This window comes from Sorex araneus, chromosome X, assembly GCF_027595985.1.
Source record: "Sorex araneus isolate mSorAra2 chromosome X, mSorAra2.pri, whole genome shotgun sequence".
Lineage (NCBI taxonomy): Eukaryota > Metazoa > Chordata > Mammalia > Eulipotyphla > Soricidae > Sorex > Sorex araneus.
The window spans coordinates 261,530,316-261,551,682 of NC_073313.1; the positions used below are offsets into that span (position 1 = coordinate 261,530,316).

The 21,367-nt window shown below is 42.3% G+C and overlaps 1 protein-coding gene across 1 annotated transcript; it reads right to left on the reverse strand.

The window, feature by feature from the left end:
• Window positions 1-8,388: 8,388 nt before the first annotated feature.
• LOC129399880 (small cysteine and glycine repeat-containing protein 5-like) lies at window positions 8,389-8,724 on the reverse strand. Its single transcript, XM_055121279.1, has one exon. It carries the CDS (start codon window positions 8,722-8,724, stop codon window positions 8,389-8,391), a length of 336 nt encoding a protein of 111 aa, XP_054977254.1.
• Between the last annotated feature and the right edge of the window lie 12,643 nt (window positions 8,725-21,367).

The window sequence follows — 21,367 nt, forward strand, 5'->3', positions numbered from 1 at the left end:
ACAGGGCGTGCTCAGCACCACATGCTCGGTGCATTAAACCTCTGGCTTGGCTTCCCAGGGGGTCACAGGGAGTGGTTGCTCGGCTTCCTTAGTACCATTTTGGAAGCTAATCAATCAGTCAATGAATTCAACCCAAAAGGCAAACTAAACCGGTCCTTCTCAGGATCTTTGCCTCGGGTTCAAACCAAAAAATTTCCTAGTGGAAACAAATCAATGGATCTTTCCTTCTGCCGTCTACATAAACACCATACAGATCAACATTGATCATAAAAACTCTGTGCCATCTCTATTTGGGGGCTGGTAGTGCTTGAACCACACCCATCTGGGCCACATCTTTACCGCCTCTATGTGCTTGTTCACAATCATTGTATGTCAATATTCTCCGTCTACAGGATTACCATCCATGCCCTTGTTTGACTGAACAAACTTACTACTGATCTCTCTTTATTGGAAGTCTGAATACTGGCCACCACAAGAACCATAATTTCATTGATATCTTGGTGTTTATTTTTCTGAACTTTCTACTTCTTATCCTGAGCTTCCCTGAACACATTTTATTCATGATGCTTCTCTCCATCTCTTAAACATGCTTTGCCTCTTTGAGGAGGGCACTCCTGGTGGTATTTGGGGGGTCTGGAGCTACTCCTAGTGTTCAGGGGTCCAAGATCACACCCAGCAGTGCTTGGGACTAAATAGAAGCATGCAAGTTGGGAAGGGGGTAGAATCCAGGAACACACATACACTAGGCATGTGTTTTCCTTGGCGCCAAACCGCATCCCAGCTTCCTGATGCTTCTCCCAGATCTCAGTCTCTCATATGTCCCCTTTTTTGTTCTCTCCATGAGTTTTGAGTCCAGATCTTGGAGGCAAGCTCTTGAAAAGCCTGGCTGCTGGGGTCCTTTCTTCAGTTTATCTGTTTGCTTTTTTCGCCCACCCCTCCCGCCAAATCATGAACCTTAAAAAATGTTTGTTGTTGTTGCTTTTGTATTTTTAATAATGAGAACACAGCACATTCCCTTTTTAAGAACACTTTGCACTTTCTCCTTCAACTCCCCCCCCCCCGTAGCTAACCTTAGACCTATTGTCAATATCCACTGGTTTATTTTGTTTTTGTTGTTTATCCCTCAATTTTTAGAACCTTACATATCACATACAAGTAAAAGCCAATACATTTTCCTCCCTAGTTTTCAGTTTTTGATTTGCTTTTTCTTTGATAACTTCCACTTTCCTGCGAATGTCAAAATTTGAGATTTATTGTAGCTAGAGTATTTCAGCATGCATCTGTACATGTAGTATTCTATCATATTAATGCACATTGGTAAACTTTATTCAGTTATCTCTCAGTAGGTACTTGGTTTGTTTCCATTTCTTAACTATGGCAAATAGCACTGTAATAAATACTAAAGTAGATATAATTTTTCATGTTGATATTTTCACATTCTTTGAATAAGCTCTCAGAAAGGCAGTAGCTGGATAATAAGGCAGCTCTAATTTTAGCTGCTTGGGGAAGCACCATACTGTTTTCCAAAAATGGTGGCACCAGTTTACCTTCCTACAGCATGTGGGCCCATTTTGCTCCACAGCCTTGCTATAACATGTTGCCCCTTTGGAGCTAAGTCATTCCTAGAAGTGTGAATGTATCTCATGTTGGTTCTGATGCGCATTTCCCAAATAATTGGTGATGAGGAGCACCTTCTTATATGTTGTTGCCCATCTCTCTATCCTCTTTAGACAAGTGCCTATCAGTGATTTTGACTATTTTGTAGCAGATGGAATGGTTTTGTTGGTGAGCTCTATACATTCTTTGCAGGCTTTCTATAGATGTATGATGTGTACATATATTGTTCCATTCAGTACACTGTCTTTTGATCCAGTCTGTGCTGTCTCTTGCTTTACAAAGCATTTCAATGTAATATACTAATTCCTTACATCTGCTTGAAAGAAAATAGGGACCTCCACAGGGTCCTTGGGAGTCTGAAAGTCTGAGATGATTATGACTCTGACTAGGCTGTGCTCAAGCCCAGAGGTTCTCAGAAGTTAAAATGGTCACAAAGTGGAGTGCTAAGGAGACACTGCAGTGCCGGGGATAAAACTTGGGACCTACACAACCACTCCACACCTCTGAGACATCTTTCCAGATCTTTGATTATTTTTATTTTCTTGTAATTGGGATCTAATCCTCAAACATAAATCTGATATTGACGTCATGGAACTTTCATCTATGTCTATGCATATCATGACATTGGGTCTTACATTTACTCCATTTTGAAATTATTTGTGTATATGGGGTATACAAGGTGTACTAAGGAAACCCCACTTTATTATTTTGTATGTTTCCCCTCTCCAGGTTTTTTTAAACCATGTATTGAGCAAAATGTCCTTTTTCCACTGTATGGAATGACTCTTTGTCATAGATTAGGTGACAATACTGTGATTTAATTATATACTTAATTTAATTATATACTTAATACCAATCAAAATTCTTTTATTCGGGGGTCCAAAGAGAAAACTCAGTGGACTGAGTTCATACTTTTCATGCAAGACGCATAGGTTAAGTCCACAAAAATAAATATATAGTACATATTATGTATATATTATGCACATAACATATTATTTAATAGGTAATACATATTTTATTAATCTGTAATTAAGCTATAATGTATCAAGTAAGTATATGCTTTTTTCCATGCCAATAAAAAGTACATATAATCTTTTGATAAGCATGGATATTTTAACAACCTTGAATGTCTCCATCCATGTACTTGAAATATCTTTCCATCCCAATGTCTTATTCTATCTTTTCACAATATTTTATATATTTTAGTTGTGTAGGTTTCATCTCCTTTGTTAAATACATTCCTATTTTATAATTTAATTTTTTAATTTTTTAATTTTTAAATGTTCTATTTTATAAGGTAGTTCACAATATTTGATTACACTTAATATTCAAACACCAATCCCACCACCATTACATCTTCCCACCACTATATTTGGGATTTTTTCTCTCCCAAGCCCCAATTCCTGTCCCCAAACACAACTGAAATAATATATTTTTGTATTGTTTGTTATGAAAAACTGCTTAAAATGCTACAATAAAGTATCCATAGAGGAAACAGTGTGCAGATTGTTCTATTTTGGCAGGGACCATTAAGGCCTTCTTTAGGATATCACTAACAGGTTGTTAAAGGTTGAGTGATGTGGACTTTTACATACATATATCTAAAAATATATATGTGTACATATATATGTGTGTGTGTGTATATATATATATATATATATTCCCCTGTATTATTGGTTGCCTACTATTTGAACCCCATCAAATGTGGTGTGAAACTTTTGGAGAATTTCACACCAGTAGGGTGTTTGGTGCTAGTTGAATCTTCTGTGTTGTTTTTCTTCAGAGCTTAGTGGACTTCTATGCAACTTTCCCATCTAACTTGCTGTGTTCCTACTGGGCAGTCAGTACTGTGAAATTTGGAGTTTTCACCGGAGCTCTGGCTCTGAGACAATTCAGCAGCTGGGTGTCTCTTTGAGATTAGTTGTGGAGCTGTGGAACTGGGCCATCTACATGCTAGAGGCTGTGGGATTGAGTGGGGCTGCTGTGGGTTATTTGAGAGGGTGGGGACACAGCCCCTTGCTGTCTCAGAGTTCTCAGCCCAGAGACCAGTCTACGTGGGACGATTCAGCAGCTTGGTGTCTCTTCAAGATTAGCCACTGTTCTTATTATCGTAGGAGCATCTTCCTCTCCTCCTGAGCATACACCTCCATAGCTTCACGAATCTTCTGATCAGAATGTACAGAGCATTCAACAGTTTGCGACATGTCCACTGATGTGCTTGGCAGTTCTCTTCTATCTGCAAGCATATTTGTGCAAATGACCTTGCATATCACTTCTCATTTTTCGTGTTTGTAATGGCCACTTCAGTTTCCACTTCACAGCCATCTTTGTCTGAAAAAAACTGTGACAGGTGCAGGAAGAGAAAAGGGTTTCTGGTGAATATTCTTATAATCAGTTTTTTTGTTTTTTTAAAAAATTTTTTTATTGAATCACCATGTTGAAAGTTACAAAGCTTTCAGGCTTAAGTCTCAGTTACATAATGCTCAAACACCCATCCCTTCACCAGTGCATATGTTACACCACCAAGAACCACAGTAAACCTCCCACCCACCCACTCCTGCCCCCCAGCCCCCACCCCGCCTGTGTAGTTGGTAAATTTCACTTTACTTTCTCTTTACTTTGATTGCATACAAACAAAAAAAACCTCACTATTATTGTTTGGAGTTTCCCCCCCAGAGTCAGACCTGCTGGAAAGGAAGCATTTGATAATTTGTTTTCCATTGCTGCGAATGAGGAGATATGAGGTCGTGTGGCCACAGTAGCGGCCATGAGGTTCTAGATTTCTGTATTTCACTATTTTAGTGACTAAGTCCAGAGGGCTTTCTGCCAGAGGTTGCATCATTGCTAGCTCGTACCTCTCTGCTACTTTATATTCCACATATGAGTGCAATCTTTCTGTGTCTATCTCTTTCTTTCTGACTCATTTCACTCAACATGATACTTTCCATGTTGATCCACTTATATGCAAATTTCATGACTTCATGCTAGCTCGTACCTCTCTGCTACTTTATATTCCACATATGAGTGCAATCTTTCTGTGTCTATCTCTTTCTTTCTGACTCATTTCACTCAACATGATACTTTCCATGTTGATCCACTTATATGCAAATTTCATGACTTCATGCTTTCTTATAAATCTTGAACATAGATGTTCCATGGGTATTTTTTACATTTCCACCATCTCAGAAATACTCAGTTCAGCGACAGAGTTGAAAGCTTCTCATTGTTGAGGGTGTGTGTCAGAGAGATGGAGCAGGAACCTGATTTTGAGCAGCTTGAACAGGAAAGCATGTGGCATCCTGTAAGATACAAATTTCACTACAATTGTCTTTCCCTGTCTGAATTTTTCTCTTCTTCTTAATGTCTTCTCATTGGCTATTGCAGGTCTGGGTCATCAACATTCATGACTTCTGTGAAAACTTTATAAATGTGACCTTAGATTTTCACCATCCTTGTTGAACAATATGATCACATTTGATTTTCCTTTGAGGATTCCACCAGTGCATACGACTTTTTTTTTCCTAGTGGACACTGGAACCACCTATCAGATCTGCAGAGGCAGATACAGAATGATCTCCCTCATCTGTGCATATAAGAAACATAGAAAGGAGCAGGAAATGGAAAGTTATTCTACAGAACTGAGCTGACCTAGGGGAAGGAATGGATGGGCCCCAGAAACATTGATGGAGGGAAGCAGGCATCTGCTGGTGAGTGTGGTGTGGAGACCAGGTATGCTTGAGATAATCATTAACAGTATTGTCACTGTCACTGTCATCCCGTTGCTCATCTATTCGCTCTAGCAGGGAGCAGTAACATCTCCCTGTTACTGTGAGACTTGTTGTTGCTGTTTTTGGCATATCGAATATGCCACAGGTAGCTTGACAGGCTCTGCCATGGGGGCAACATAATCTCGGTTGCTTACCGGGCTCTCTGAGAGGGGCGGAGGAATTGAACCTGGGTCGGCCTCATGAAAGGCAAATGCCCTACCCGCTGGGCTATCGCTCCAGCCCATTGACAGTATTATAAGTCACAATACCTCAATAAAAGTAGAAGAAAAGACTATAAGCAAATATTTTTTTTTGTCATGAGTTTCTTTTCAGAGCCACAGTTTTTTGATGATAGCAGAACCTTGTCCTGTGTATATCTTGAATCTACACAACCCACACTAGGCCCTACTAATACTCTATTTTTCAGTAGACAGAGCTTTTATTGCATCAAGGGCCCATTAAATGACGTTATACAGATGATTCTGAGTCCTGTACCTCATCTTACCTGCTTTGTCCTGGGAGACCATGGAATGCTGGTCAAATACCCACGCAGCACAAACTATAGTGCCTAAAATGAGAGAGAGAGAGAGAGAGAGAAAGAGAGAAAGAGAGAGAGAGGTGCCTGTCATAGAGGCAGGTGGAGGATGGGGGTAGGACAGAAACTTGGGACATGATGCTGGGAGATTACACTGGTGGAGGGATGGGTGTTGGAATACTGCATGACTGAAGCCCAATCATGAACAGCTTTGCAATGCTCTGTCTCACAGTGATTCAATTTTAAAAAAATGAAAAAAAATCCCATAGTAAAGAAAAAAATGTACACAAGCAGCTGCCCCTCCTTCACCAACCCTCACCTGGCTTCCTCCACTTCCTGCCTCCTCACCAGGGAGCTTGTGCAGCCACAGCCAATGCTCAGAGTCCCTGCCAGGCCAAGACCCCAGTGCTAGACCCCAGCACTCTTAGACACTGACTGGTTCTGGACAATAGGGGGTCAGAGTTGGTTTTTACTGTGATCCGGCCATCTCCATCGGTATGCCCTGTTTCTCAGCCTCCAGCAGACCACAAGCATAATCCTATCTGTTCCATCTTCTGTCTTTGTAGCCAGACTAGATTAGGCCCATGAGGATTCGAACTGCATGTGCTCACTGATGTCTCCTGCTCCTGGAACGGCATCTAGCCGGTTGCAGGTCCTAACTGATGCTGCTCAGGGGAAGAGCAAAGTGTGTCTCTCGCTGTGTTTGGTCGCTTGTGCGTAGTGGTCAGTTGCTGTCACGCTCAGGGGAAGGGCACACTCGAATGCTGAATCCCCTCAGGAGTGCAGCCAAGACGAGGATGTGGCTCCCACCCTCCCCTCGCAGTCTCTCAGACTCGGGAGTCCTCACGTATTTGCTGAAACAAGTTTCTCTTCTGGCATCAGATTCCTTGGGTGCCGTGTGGATGTGACAGGTGGCAAGTAGGCACACATGATAATTCCTCTGTGGGAACCATCACTGTGGCCTTCCAGGGAATGTTTGCAGATGGACTCAGGCCTGGCAGGGAGAGACCGTTTGCTTGAGTCCTCCTGGGAACACCCCAGACTGTCCTAGAAATCTCTCTGGTGTGGGTGTTGGGGGCATTGCTCCCGACAACTTGCTCAGGTTGTCTCCATCAGGCATGGGGGGAGAGAGACATTGGCTCTGTGTGCCCCCCACTTGTTGGGGGGCGGGGCATGGGCTTGGAACATCTCAGTGGCTTCTTCATTTGGCTTATTATAGTATGTTTACCTATGACAAAGTAGTGCCAGGCAGGAGGCGTGTTTATAAGTCATGGCTCTCACTTGTAGACTCAGTGCTGGGGACCACGCAGGGACTGTGAACAGATTCTACCAAGGAGAAGGTAAGTAGTGTTGATAAAATGGAATAAATAATCTCAGGAACCTGTGAATACATTTGGGGTTGTTCATGGAATAGAACTAGTACAACCCAAGTGTAACACATTCACATTGCTTTAGGGGCAGTGTTTCATTTCTTTGGCACCGGTATTGAAATGTCTTTAGACAGATGATTCTAGGATGAGAAAAAGTGAGGAAACTATTGACAAGATGTCCCCAGTCCCTTTGTCCTGTTGCTAGCTTAGCGCCTAGCAACAGCTTTGACTGAAGAGTAGAGCTGAGTCACAGGGTTCTTACCATCATAGGAAAGTGCATTAGAGACCGTGTGTATTAATTATTCTAAAGTCAGCCGAACCAATCATGACTGATTCCATCCTTTGATAAGAATATTTGAATAAAAATAGGAAACACGGATAGGAGTTTGTTGGCATTTCATGAAGTTTATTTGTTAAATTTATCTTTGTTTACAGAATGAGAAAACAGAAGCAGAGATAGAAAGAAGTATCAAAACAAGGTAAAGGAGGAACACAATCATTTCAACAGTCTCATTCAGAAAACAGCGCAAAAATTACTACTACATTGTACTTGGGCTGGAGCAAGAGCACAGCGGATAGGGCGTTTGCCTTACATGCAGCCGCCCCGGGTTCGATTCCTCCACTTCTCTCAGAGAGCCTGGCAAGCTACCATGAGTATCTCACCCACACGGCAGAGCCTGGCAAGCTACCCGTGGCATATTTGATATGCCAAAAACAGTAACAACAAGTCTCACAATGGAGATGTTACTGGTGCCTGCTCGAGCAAATTGATGAGCAACGGGATGGCAGTGACAGTGACAATGACATTGCACTTGGTTCTTTGGTGATGAAAAAAGTTTCATGCTGGTGTTTCTCAGGTGGAGGGAGGCAGGATCTCAGGGACCAGGGCATGAGGGTGCATCTCCGAAGCTTGAGAACCTGTGTCATGTCACCCCATGATGGGCTCATCAGAGGGGACAGGCAGAGAGAGAGAGAGAGAGAGAGAGAGAGAGAGAGAGAGAGAGAGAGAGAGAGAGAGAGAGTCTTACCAGCAGGACAGTCCCTGAAACATCTGCCCAGAGGCTGGTGCCCACCTAGCAACAATGCGTGAGCTTAGCGCCTAGCAACAGCATTTTTTCTGGCAGCAGCACTTCTGCTGGCAGCAGCCCTTCCCGCAGCCACAGCCACAGCTGCAGCAACAGGGTTTGCAGCAGCAGGTGCGGCGGCAGCAGCAGACCATGGGTCGGCTGCAGCAGCCCCCACAGCAGCCACAGCAGCAGGGGCAGCAGCCGGAGCAGCAGCCCACGCGGTAGCATCTGCAGGTGGTGCAGCTGCCACAGCCGCCACAGCCACCACAGCCACAGCCACCACAGCCACCGCAGCCACCGCAGCCACCGCAGCCACCGCAGCTAGTGCAGTAGACACAGGTGCGACCTCTACAGCCACAGCACCCCATGGTGTCAGTCGAGAGGAGTCAGGAGAGGTGAGGAGGTTGGTTCAGGAGGAGGTGAGGGAGTTTGAGGACCCTCTGCTGGGGGCGGCCCTTATATACCGTCTTGGGGATCGAGGGGAGTGAGCAGGACGCGTGGCCAGTGGTCACTTCCTCGTGTGACTATGGCTGGTTCCATACACAGCCTACGCCACTCTCTGTTTACATTCCCGTGGTCTCGGTGCCTGTGCTAATTTGGCTTTCCTTTTCAAAGTCGACTCAGAAGCAAACCAAGAGAGGCAAACATTTGGAACAGATTCTCCATTTTCACCAAAGACATTTACATTGTGGCGGTTCGGGGGATAAAGAGACTCTTTCCCCTTTCCCCTGCTCCTCAGTGTTTTCTTTCCTGTTGCAATCTCCTGCTTGCACGGACTTCTGAGATGTAGAGGGAGAGGCTTGACTGTCTAAAGGAGAAACGCCATTTTCTTAAAAAAAAAGTGTTCATATCCCTGTCCACCTTGTTAAATTGGCCATTTGAGTGCTCCCAAGGGTAATGGATCTAACTCTAAGGTATGAGTTATTAGACTGAGCAAAGAGCCGGAAATAAGCCATGGACATGACAAGTGAGAAAAAGGGAAAGTGAGAGTGAGAAGATGGAAGGAAAGGAAAGAAGAGAGGGAGGGAGGGATGAACAGATGGAGGGAGAGAGGGAGAGAGGTCACTATTTTGCTCTAATCTAATATTCCTAAGAGATTTGGACTCTCCTTAAATTAAATGACCCTCTTTTCATTTTTTCCTTTTCTCTTTCCTTCCTTCTTTCTTTCTTTCTTTCTTTCTTTCTTTCTTTCTTTCTTTCTTTCTTTCTTTCTTTCTTTCTTTCTTTCTTTCTTTCTTTCTTTCTTTCTTTCTTTCTTTCTTTCTTTCTTTCTTTCTTTCTTTCTTTCTTTCTCAACTGAAGGATGTGTTCAGGGATTACTCCTGGCTGTGTGTTGAGGGATCATTCCTGGGACTTAGGCCCTTGGGGGTCATTCTTGGTGTTTAGGGTGCCAGATGCGTATTGTGCATTGAACCCAGGTCAGCCACGTGCAAGGCAAGTGCCTTACCCACAGTACTATCTCTTCATTGTCTTAAGCCTGAAAGCCTTTTCTAGAGTCTCAGTTCAGTGCTCCTTGTCTCCTTCCTCTCCATGTGTCCTGGTCACTCCAGTTCATCCCCAAGATGGTGCATAAGGGTTGCCCCCCAGCAGAAGGACATCATTCTCCATCACCTCCTGAACCAAGCTCCTCAGCTCTCCTAACTCCTCTCAACTGAAATCATGGGGTGCTGTGGCTGTAGTGGTTGTAACCAATGTCTTTAGCTGTGGCAGCTGTTGTGGCTGCAGTGACTGTGGCTGTGGTATATGCAAGGGCTGTGGCTGTGGTGTCTGCAGTGCTGTGGCTGTTGTGGCTGCAGTGTCTGTGATAGCTGCAGTGGCTGTGGTGGCTGTGGCTGTGGTGGCTGTGGCTGTGGTGGCTGTGTCTGTGGTGGCTGTGGTGCTGTGTGGCTGTGGTGGCTACAATGTCTGTGGTGGCTGTGGCTGTTGTGGCTGTGGCTGTGGTGGCTGCACCACGTGCAGATGCTACCAGGTGGGTTGTTGCTCTGGTTGCTGTGGGGGCTGCTGAGGTGTCCTTGGCCTCAACTGTGTTTTTTCTTGGTAGCTGTTGAGTTTTGGCAAAGACACCAGGCAGGTCCTTGGGGAGGACTGACTCATGTTCTCTGTGACTGGCCAAGTGGGTTTACTCAGCAGAGTATCTGAGGGTAGAAGCTCCGCTTGACTGTCTGCTCCGAGCCGTACTTTCCAATCCAATCCCAGCAGCGGTGCAGAGAAGGGTCCGATCTTTCCCTTTGCTGCCTGTTTCTTGGCCCTTCAGGAAAAGAAAATAGATGATGGCAAGCATCTCTTGGTCCTCCTCTGCACACACAGATATTTCAGTGCTCTCTAAAGCTGTTGGGGTGCATGACACTAGACTCATTCCACAGATGAAGAAACTGAGATTGAGGAAATTAAGAAATTCATCCAAAGAAAACAATGGCTACATCCTGATTTATCCCCAGATCTGATGCCAAACCCAACAATTATTTTCCTATTTCATCATGATGCTTCAAGTTCAGACCTTGTTCAAGTCATTTCTTCTTTCTCCTGTGTTATCTGTTCTAGCTGGTGTCACTAGCTGCTCATCAGCTGCTTGTTCCTAGACCTCCCTTTAAAGTTGAAAGCCTCATTGCTGCTAGATCCCTTCTAACCATCCTCAGAGATATTTTTGGGTGACCCAAGGTTGGGCTCCACTCTCACTTAGGTGACTTCTGCTCATCACTGAAGTACATTTTTTCCCTATACTTAATGTTGGAAGGAAACTAAGTACCTTAACAATCTCTGGAAGTGGTTTTGAAGCTGTTGTGTTCATTCTGGCTTTCATGATAAATTCAATGCAGCAGCCATACCTGAACCATCTCTACTTTGGAGAGGGGCATTCTTGGATCATAGGACTCCAGTTATTTTTTACAGTCCTATTACTTAGGTCTTTTGAATTCACCCCAGGCTGTTGAGACATGGCCTGGTGTCCAGAAAATCTCATCTTCAGCGAGTCTCCCCACTTCTACAAAGGCAAGTCATTTCCATCCAAGCGCTCAGAGTTCTTCTCTGTTTCCTTAGTGTCAGATAACATATTCTTTATTTTGCTATTGTTATTTACGAATGGAGATGATAAATAGGTAGTTATGTAGATGAACCTAGAGGTGATTGATAGGAGACTCTCTGGTCTTCACTGAAGGTTGTTGATAGGATTTTGAAAACTACCATTTTAAATAAAATAATGTTTACCAGTATCAGGTCCTGGAATAATGCTGTTTCACTGGAGTTGGCCAGGTTCTTCTTTGATCATCATTGTGATAAAATATTGGATGAAATGGTGTTTTTTATAGGCCCAAGTTCTTCTGTTTGCACAGAACTCAGACGTGTCCAGAGGGAAGAGACTTGAGGAACTTTGGGGAGGAGGTTCTATATGGATATTCTCCAAACTGCTGGTGCCAAGGTACATAAAATTTAACCTAGGTATTACCATCGGGGAACAACTTGGCTCTTGATGTCTTTTTTTAAATTCTCATAAAGGCCTAGTGTTTCTCCTGGAGACTCTCTTTTTTCTGAGGGTATCCACCCTTTTTTGGGTAGTGTTTCATTTTCTGAAATTCCAAAGAGCTCAGTTATTTGCATTCAAAGGGATTCCAGCCTCCTTCTGGACTGCTCTAGGGTTCTTGACGGGGAACCTTCTTTAAATAACATCCTGGTTTTATTAATTCCCCCAAAATTAATTTTGGTATTAATTTTCCCAATAAATTAATTAAGGTATCCTTGTCAGGATAGCTTAACCTCATCGACCTGCCTGAAATAGTAGCATGCAATGTAATCAGTGTTAGGCCTGAGAACAACCTAGGAAATTATGGAAAAATGGAAAAGCTACCTCACCCAGGCCTTGGGGGAAGCAAGACTATCAAAGATAACTCATGGAGGCCGAGTTATTTTGGTCGTCATAAAGAATGAAGACTCTTCTTGGAAACTATGTGTCATGCCTCGTGTGTATGTTTGTGTTTGTGTGTGTATGTGTGTGTATGCACACAGGTGTGTATGTGTGCATGCTATGTGACAAGAGATGAGTTCAGTATGACTGTAGAGTTGTAGGGATTGTAACAGGATGAGAGATAAGCGAAGTCCAGATCGAGGAAAGCCTCACTCAAGTGTTTAGACATTATGATCTACATTAGGAAAAAATTGGTAGAATACAGGCACACTGGTCAGTCAAGCAGTACAGAGACAAGGAATTGGAGGGAAGTTAACCCAGAGGTAATATTCAATCAGTCAATCAATCAAGCAGTCAATCAAATGAGGCAGGAAGTCAAGAAAGTCTGGGTACTCAGGATGTGTACTTGGGTGATCATCCAATAGGGAGATTTGAGTAATGTTTGGATGTAGAGTGGGAACTAATTACTGAGCACATAGATTAAAGGAAAATTCAGGATGCTGATGCAAGCTTTGACAAGTGAAGGAATGATGGTGGGATATCTAAATTTTCCAGGTGGAGGCACAGGATGACTGGACCACTGGGTCACCCTCTGAGATGACAATGATGTTGGGGAGAGCATTGCCAGCCAGCATCCACCCTACTTTGTCTCTGAATCATCATACAGTGGGACCAGTATTCAGATCCAGTTTCTTGGATACCAAAGTTCAGGTTCTAAACTTCAAAATGGTACGGTCTGTTGAGGAAGAATGGAGTTGGGACTTCGTTTCTTTGGCTTTTAAAACATAGTTTAATAAGGGCTGGAGCAATAGCACAGCTTGTAGGGCATTTGCCTTGCACGCGGCCGACCCAGGTTCGAATCCCAGCATCCCATATGGTCCCTTGAGCACCGCCAGGGGTAATTCCTGAATGCATGAGCCAGGAGTAACCCCTGTGCATCGCCAGGCATGACCCAAAAAGCAAAAAAAAAAAAAAAGCATAGTTCAATAGCCATGACTCTCCCCAAATCATTACTGACATGACTATAATTGATAATCTGTCCCATATAAAATGGGGTTTTAATTATTTGGATTCCTACTCATAACCTATATCTTCCTGCCTGCCACAGTGTTTAATAAGCAAGCAGATATTTGTATGCTTATATTGGTAAAATCATGCTATTATTTAAACACCCATCCAGAACTATAATGTGACAAACTCCTGTAAATTCAGAGAGACTGGGTAATGTCAGTGCAAGGCTGAATGATTTCTTTTTTTTAAATTTATTTTATTGAATCACCAAGTGGAAAGTTACAAAGTTCTCAGGCTTATATCTCAGTTATACAATGCTCAAACACCCATCCCTTCACCAGTGCCCATATTCCACCACGAATGAAAACAAAAACAAAAACAAAACAGTATACATCCTACCCCTCAGCCCCCAACACCCCCCCCCGGGCGTGACTGATAATTTCACTTCCTTTTCTCTTTACCTTGATTACATTCCAGATTTCATCACACAAATCACTATTTTTGGAGTTTCAAAACAGACTCACTATTTTTGTTGGAATTTATCCCCCAAGAATACAGCTCTATTAACAAGGAAATATTTGATAATAAATTTTCCACTGATGAGAATGAAGAGATAAAATGTTGCGCGGCCGCAGTTTACAATTTCTGTATTCTAGTAATTAAGTCCGCGGAGATTTAAGTTGGAAAATGAATCATTTCCCTTCCTGGAACAGCATGTAGCAAAAGCTTAGTTCACAGTCTCCATACATGGTTGCAAGCACTTGCTGGAACCCCAAATCCTAAAGCTGTCTCTGGTTCCCGCTTGTTCCACATCCACCGGCTGTGCAGAGGCATGGGCACTCGGGTCGAAACTCGGCCAGAGCCCGGGCTCCAAGGGCTGAATGCTTTCTTCAGGAAAATATTTTTATTTATCATGGACTTTTAAATGACTTCTTAAAAAAATTTTATTAGTGAATCACTGTGAGGTACTGTTACAAACTTATGAACTTTCGTGTTTACATTTTGGTCATACAGGGATTGTTTACCCATCCCTCCACCAGTGCCCATTCTTCTCCATCAATGTTCCCAGTATCCCTCCCACCATCCCCACCCTGTCCCCCACCACCCCACCCTGCTTCTGCAGCAGGGCATTTCCTTTTATCCTCTCTCCTTTTGGGTGTTGTAGTTTGCAATAGAGATATTGAGTGGCCATCATGTTTGGTCTACAGTCTACTTTCGGCACAAATCTTCCAACCCGAATGGGTCCTCCCGACATCCTCTATGTGGTGTTCCCTTCTCTATCTCAGCTGCCTTTTCCCCCAGCATGTGAGGTCAGTTTCCAAGCTGTGGGGCAGACCTCCTGGTCCTTATTTCTACTACTCTTGGGTGTTAGTCTCCCACGCTGTTACTTTATATTCCACAGATGGGTGCAATCTTTCTATGCCTGTCTCTCTCTCTGACTCATTTCACTTAACATGATACTTTCTATATTGATCCACTTATATACAAATTTCATGACTTCATCTTTTCTAACAGCTGCATAGTAATCCATTGTGTAGATGTACCAAAGTTTCTTTAACCAGTTATCTGTTTTGAGGCACTCCGTTATTTTCCAGATTTTGGCTATTGTAAACAGTGTTGCAAAGAACATAGAAGTAAAGGTGTCATTTCTACTATACCTTTTTGCCACTGCGGGACATATTCCCAGGAATGGTATTGCTGGGTCAAATAGGAGACCAATTTCTAATTTTTTGAGAATCGTCCATGTTGTTTTCTAAAAGGGCTGAACCAGTTGGCATTCCCACCAGCAGTGAAGGAGAGTTCCTTTCTCCCCACATCTGCGCCAACACCGGTTGCTTTTGTTCTTTTGGATGTGGGCCAGTCTCTGTGGTGTGACATGATATCTCATTGCTGTTTTAATCTGCATCTCCCTGATGATTAGTGATGTAGAACATTTTCTCACATGTCTTTTAGCCATTTGTATTTCTTCTTTGAGAAAATTTCTGTTCATTTCCACCCCCCCCCATTTTCAGATGGAGTTGGATGTTTTCTTCTTGTAGAGTTTAATCAGTGCCTTGCATATCCTTGATATCAACCCCTTATCAGATGAGTATTGGGTGAATATCCTTTCCCATTCTGTAGACTGTCTTTGTATTTTGGTCACTGTTTCTTTTGAGGTGCAAAAGCTTCTTAGTTTAATATAGCCCCATTTGTTTATCTCTGTTTTCATTTGCTTGGCCAGTGGTGTGTCATCTTCGAAGATACCTTTAGCTTCAATGTCGTAAAGGGTTTTGCCAACCTTGTCTTCCCTGTACTTTATGGATTCTGGTCTGATGTTGAAATCTTTAATCCACTTTGACCTGACTTTTGTACATGGTGTTAGGTAGAGATATGAGCCCATTTTTTTGCATGTAGCCATCCAATTTTGCCAGTACCATTTCTTGAAGAGGCTTTCCTTGCTCCACTTCACATTTCTTGCTCCCAGTACCATGCTGTTTTAATTACTACCGCTTTGTAGTAGAGGTTGAGGTTGGGAAGGGTGACTCCTCCCATCTTCTTTTTCCCAAGAATTGCTTTAGCTATTTGTGGGGGCTTATTGTTCCATATGAATTTCAGGAGTGTTTGCTTCATTTCTTTGAAGAATGTCATGGGTATCCTTATAGGGATCACATTGATTTTGTACAATGCTTTGGGGAGTATTGCTATTTTGACAATGTTAATTCTCCCAATCCATGAGCAGGGGACATCTTTCCATTTCCTCATGTCCTCTTTTATTTCTTGATGTAGCATTTTGTAGTTTTCTTTTTACAAGTCCTTTACCTCCTTAGTTAAGGTGATTCTGAGGTACTTGATTTTCTGAGGCACGATTGTGAACGGGATTGCTTTTCTTATGTTACTTTCTTTGTTCTCATTACATGCGTATAGGAAAGCCATGGACTTTTGGGTATTGATTTTATAGCCTGAAACTTTATTATCCAAGTCTATTCTTTCTAGGAATTTCTTGGTAGAGGTTTTAGGGTTATCTAAATATAGTATCATATCATCTGAGAATAGTGAGAGCTTGATTTCTTCATTTCCTACCTGAATGTCCTTAATATCTTTTTCTTGCTAACCACTATGCAAGTACTTCCAGGACTATATTGAAGAGAAGTGGAGAGAGTGGGCATCCTTGTGTCATCCCTGATCTTAGAGGGAAGGCTCTTAGATTTTCCCCATTGAGGATGATGCTTGCCATAGGCTTGTGGTAAGTGGCTTTGACTATATTGAGGAAAGTCCCTTCTATACCCATTTTGGTAGAGTTTTCGTCATGAATGGGTGCTGGATCTTGTCAAATGCTTTCTCTGCATCTATTGATATGATCATATGGGATTTAATCTTTCCTTTTGTTGATATGATGGATTATGTTTATTGATTTCTGAATGTTAAACCAACCTTGCATCCCTGGGATGAATCCCACTTGTTTGTGGTGTATAATATTTTTTATGAGTTGTTCAATTCTTTGCTAATATTTTATTGAGAATCTTTGCATCTGTGTTCATCAGGGATATTGGCATGTAGTTTTCTTTTATGGTGGTGTCTTTGTTTGCTTTTGGTGTTAAGGAGATGTGAGCCTCATAGAAACTGTTTGGGAGAGTTTGTGTTTCTTCAATTTCCTGGAGAAGCTTGAGAAGAATTGGCAATAGGTCCTCTTTAAATGTTTGGAAGAATTCGCGAGTGAAACCATCTAGACCTGGGCTTTTGTTTTTCGGAAGACTTTTGATTACACTTTCAATTTCCTTGATATTAATAGGACTATTCAGGTATTCCAGGTCTTCTTGATTCAACCTTGGGAGATTATAGGAATCCAGGAATTTATCCATTTTTTCTAGGTTCTCTTGTTTCGTGTGGACCAATCTCCAGAGCAGATTTTCCACATATTACCTTCTTCCTCATGGACTTCTTCACTGCATGTTCATTCGTGGTCTCCATCTGATGTTCATGGGCGACTTATGTGAAGCATGAGGAGAAAGATGGTCACTTTCTCCCAACTGCCTCTGCCCCCTGGGAGCCAGGGTTACTGGCTTCTTGTCTCGCCTCACAGAAAGTAATTTCAGGAGTAGACAAGCAGTGAATAAATAGATTTTATTTGGAGGATTTTTAAGGTGTGAAGGGGAGAAGAGAGAAAGAGAGAAATGCACTCAAGAGAACACAGGCTTCTCCGTAGCGAAGAGAGCACCTACATAACATCCTAGCATTAGACACGAAAGCATGAAAATACACATCTCAAGAGGGGAGATGTGGGCGACACATGTGCTCAGGTATCACATGTGCTTGGCCATGTGGTTATGAGTAGCACATGGGCTCAGGCAGCAAATGCTCCTAAGTGACTTTTTAATCTTTAAAAACATGACATAGAAATATCAGTTATCTAGGTTGCTTGGGTTTTGGGTACCATCTTGAATTTTTCAATTCAGGTGCACTTATTTCATGCATCACTCTAATCCTGGTCAGGTAAGAAGTATGCTCTGTATTGTATGCAGTTATTTCCCATTTAGTTGACCTTTACTATTTTGGTGCAGACTTAAATAAATTTTATGCATGGGATACTATTAACTTGTTGGTGCAGTTGGTGGCTTTAGTGGTTCCATTAAGATGTAACTTTTCTGAAGATCTCATCAAATGAGATCAGTGACATGGATGAAGGGAGAGCTTGGGAGGAAATGGCTTTAGAGGCAGTGCTCCTGCCTCCTTCTTGACCCACCTCAGTTTCCCTGGGAGCTTTGGACTGGGAAAGTCTGCCATGAGCACTGCCTGGCAGGGACACTAGTGTTCCACCTGCCCCACTGGCAGTCACCAAGTTGTACCTGAGCTTGTTCCATTTATTTTCATGGCACAGGAGCTGGTTCTTATGAGTTACAGGAAAAGGGAAGTACAAGTCTCATATCTTCCCTTACATGTAACTCTGACTTACTAAAAATGACTAACATCTCTGGAGTGCTCAATAATTCTAAGTCCCAAGCCATTCTAAGTATTCTGTATGCATCCTCAGATTTACACTTCACAGTCACACTGTGGGAGAGTTACTATTTTCATCAGGACAGTGAGGTCTAAAGAAGGATTGGGTCCCACACCTGCAGCTGGAGGGAGGAAGTAGCTCATCCAGGATGGTCCCAGACTTTGCCCACCTCCCTCATCTCCTTTTCTTGGCCTCCTTGTTTGCCTCCAGTTTTTCATTCAAGATCACTAACTCTGTGTTTTTCATAAAGTGCTCCTGTCGTCACTGTGGAATTGGAAGTAACTAGTCTGTGCTTATAACTCTTGGAAGTTTCAATATTCACATGGAACATAATCTGCAAGTAATGAGTCAACTTTTACTCAACTATGACTTGAATTCCTTTCCCTCAATTTGCTCAGTTATTTCTTGCTGCCTCTCTTATTCGTTTGCAGAGACTTTAAAGTTTATTTCTATGTATCATCCACATTGCTTGGCACTGAATACGGGTTCAACAACTATTTATTGATTTGGCTTGATTTCGCTCAACTGTTTATTTTTGGCACGAGAGCTATAATCAGGAAGTTAATTGAGAGATGTGCTAAATAGTATCCTTAATTTAGGACAGCGATGCCTGCTATAAACATAGCAGCATGTTTATGATTTGTGCTTTACTACCTAGGAATGTGTGCCAGTAAGTAATAGGTCTCACACTAAATATCCTTTTGTTTCTTGTGACCTAATTGTACAGGTTGGGATAGTTGTCTACTTCAGAGAAGCTGAGATGAGCTGTGAGTATAGATGAGTCTGAATACAGATACTCTAAACATGTTTTGATTTTTGTTTTCCCAGTGAGTGTCCCCTCTAATTTTGATTTTAAAGTTTAATAAAAAGAACCCAACAAATGCTGTCTGTGTGGAAGTTAAGTTTCCTCATTAGGTAATTACAGAGATTCCTGCACTATACTTGGAAGGTTAGGGCTACGTCCAATGGTCTGTGTTCTAGGCATAGTTCTCGTCTAATCACTTCTTCAGCTTCTGCCTGTCCTTTTGCAGCTGAACTTGATCCTTTCCACTTCATCATCTCTTTGTTTTTGTGTCTTACAGTCATCTTTTAACCACTTATCTGTGCATTTATCTTTGCTCTTACTTCTAAGGTACTATATAGAACATCTCAGCTTTTTACTGTAATAAAGAAAGAGAAACATTTATTTCATGTCAGTTCACCGACTATTTTCTGAAATAGAAGCACACTACACAAATTTAGGAAAAATTAGTGTACACTGTTGTATCTCATCATGGAGACATTAAGTCCTCGTATAAGAGATTACTAAGATGTTGTACAGGTTAAGCCTCCTGTGTTTACATTCTGTTAATCGAGATAGGATGCCTCCTATGTTACATCCCATCCATTCTGGCGTGATCAGCTTCATCATTGTTTTTGACTGTTTTTGTGTTTTTTGATCTTTGAAGTTATGATGCTTTAAACTTTGATGAATTGACTCACAAGAGGAGCATAGACAGCTCCACATTCAGAGCAGCAAATACATGTGCTTAGATCCGATATTTGGTCATTTAGAAAAAGGGGGCAGTGAAATTCACCCTCTGCACCAATGAGCTTAATCTCACATTGTGAGTCCCCTAACTCAGAATCAAAGTCCTCCTTCCATGATCCAATGACCATTATCCTGGAGCGTCTCCCTGAAGTACTCAGAAACAAAGCCCTCCTCTCTGGAGTGAGTTCTTTGACACACTTCATTTTCTACCCTGACCAGTGCCCCAGGGTCAGCATTTATGCAACTTGGAGGCCTCAGAAGCAAAGAGTTTGAGTTTTTGTGGCAGTGGGTGGTGATAGTGGTGGTGAAGGCCAAGGCGGATGGGTGGCACCCGGGTTCTTTGTCCACGCCATAACACGGTGGAGCCATGACTGCCATCAACCACAACGCTGGGGTTGCTGCTGTCACAGCTAATTCTCCTGCTCACACCTTGACCATGTCACCTTGCCCTAAGGTCTCCCCCCCCTTGTACCACACTATGCTGCATGGTCCTGAGATGCTGCTCAGACTCTCCATGCCTCATGGGAGTTTCTCTCTGATATTTTTTAAAACTCTGTTCCTCACCACAAGCCCAGCGTGTGGTACAATTGTTATTGGCCCACAGATTACTCAAAAGTCCTTTTAATAGCCAGAGGGCCAAGTGCCATTACCCGACACCTTTATGTTATGATGACAGCATACGTGGGGTTGGATTAGGATGTCCTTCTGTCTTCATCTAAGAACCTCCCCTATAATCAATAGCAAGCAATATAAAATAAGTTATTAAGATTCTACTATAGGCACAGGCTTAAGAGGTGGTTGGGAAAATTGGAGGCGCTGGTGGAAGGAAGGTGAAATGGTCGTGGGATTGGTGTTGGAATATTGAATGCCTACAACAAATCATCATGAACAATTTTGTAAAACACAGTGTTCATATAAATTGTAAGGTGAAAATTTACACGTGTAGGCCTTACTTATTCCATGTAGACTCCAAAATACATTAACACAGAATAGCTTTTAAAGTTTTGTTAATGACAGATGAGACATGATTATTATCATAACGAGCTCCAAGTATAAAATAAAATTTAATCTAATTTTATAAAATAAAATTCAATCTAATATGCTTTAGATTCCAGAGTTGAAATGTACATATGTAAATGATAATAACATTTTATTTTGTTGTATTAAATTATTTTAATTTATTTATTTAGAGATAAATAAATTTATTTTATTCATTTAATAAATAATGCCTAGACTGGAGTGATAGCACAGCGGCTAGGGCGTTTGCCTTGCACGCGGCTGACCTGGGTTTGATTCCTCCATCCCTCCCGGAGAGCTCAGCAAGCTACCAAGAGTATCCCGCCCGCATGGCAGAGCCTGGCAGGCTACCCGTGGCATATTCGATATGCCCAAAACAGTAACAACAAATCTCACAGTGGAGACGTTACAGGTGCCCGCTCGAGCAAATCTATGAACAATGGGATGACAGTGACAGTGACAGTGACAGAGGTCAAAATCATATAGTAATCACAAATTGGCTCTTACTGTTTTATTTTCTGATCATTCTATTTGCCATTTCTTAAAGTTTTGTTGGAACCTGTAATATAAAGTAAATTT

Excerpts from the sequence above, each read along its gene's own strand:
- LOC129399880 (XM_055121279.1), bottom strand. The coding sequence starts at position 8,724 with ATGGGGTGCTGTGGCTGTAGAGGTCGCACCTGTGTCTACTGCACTAGC.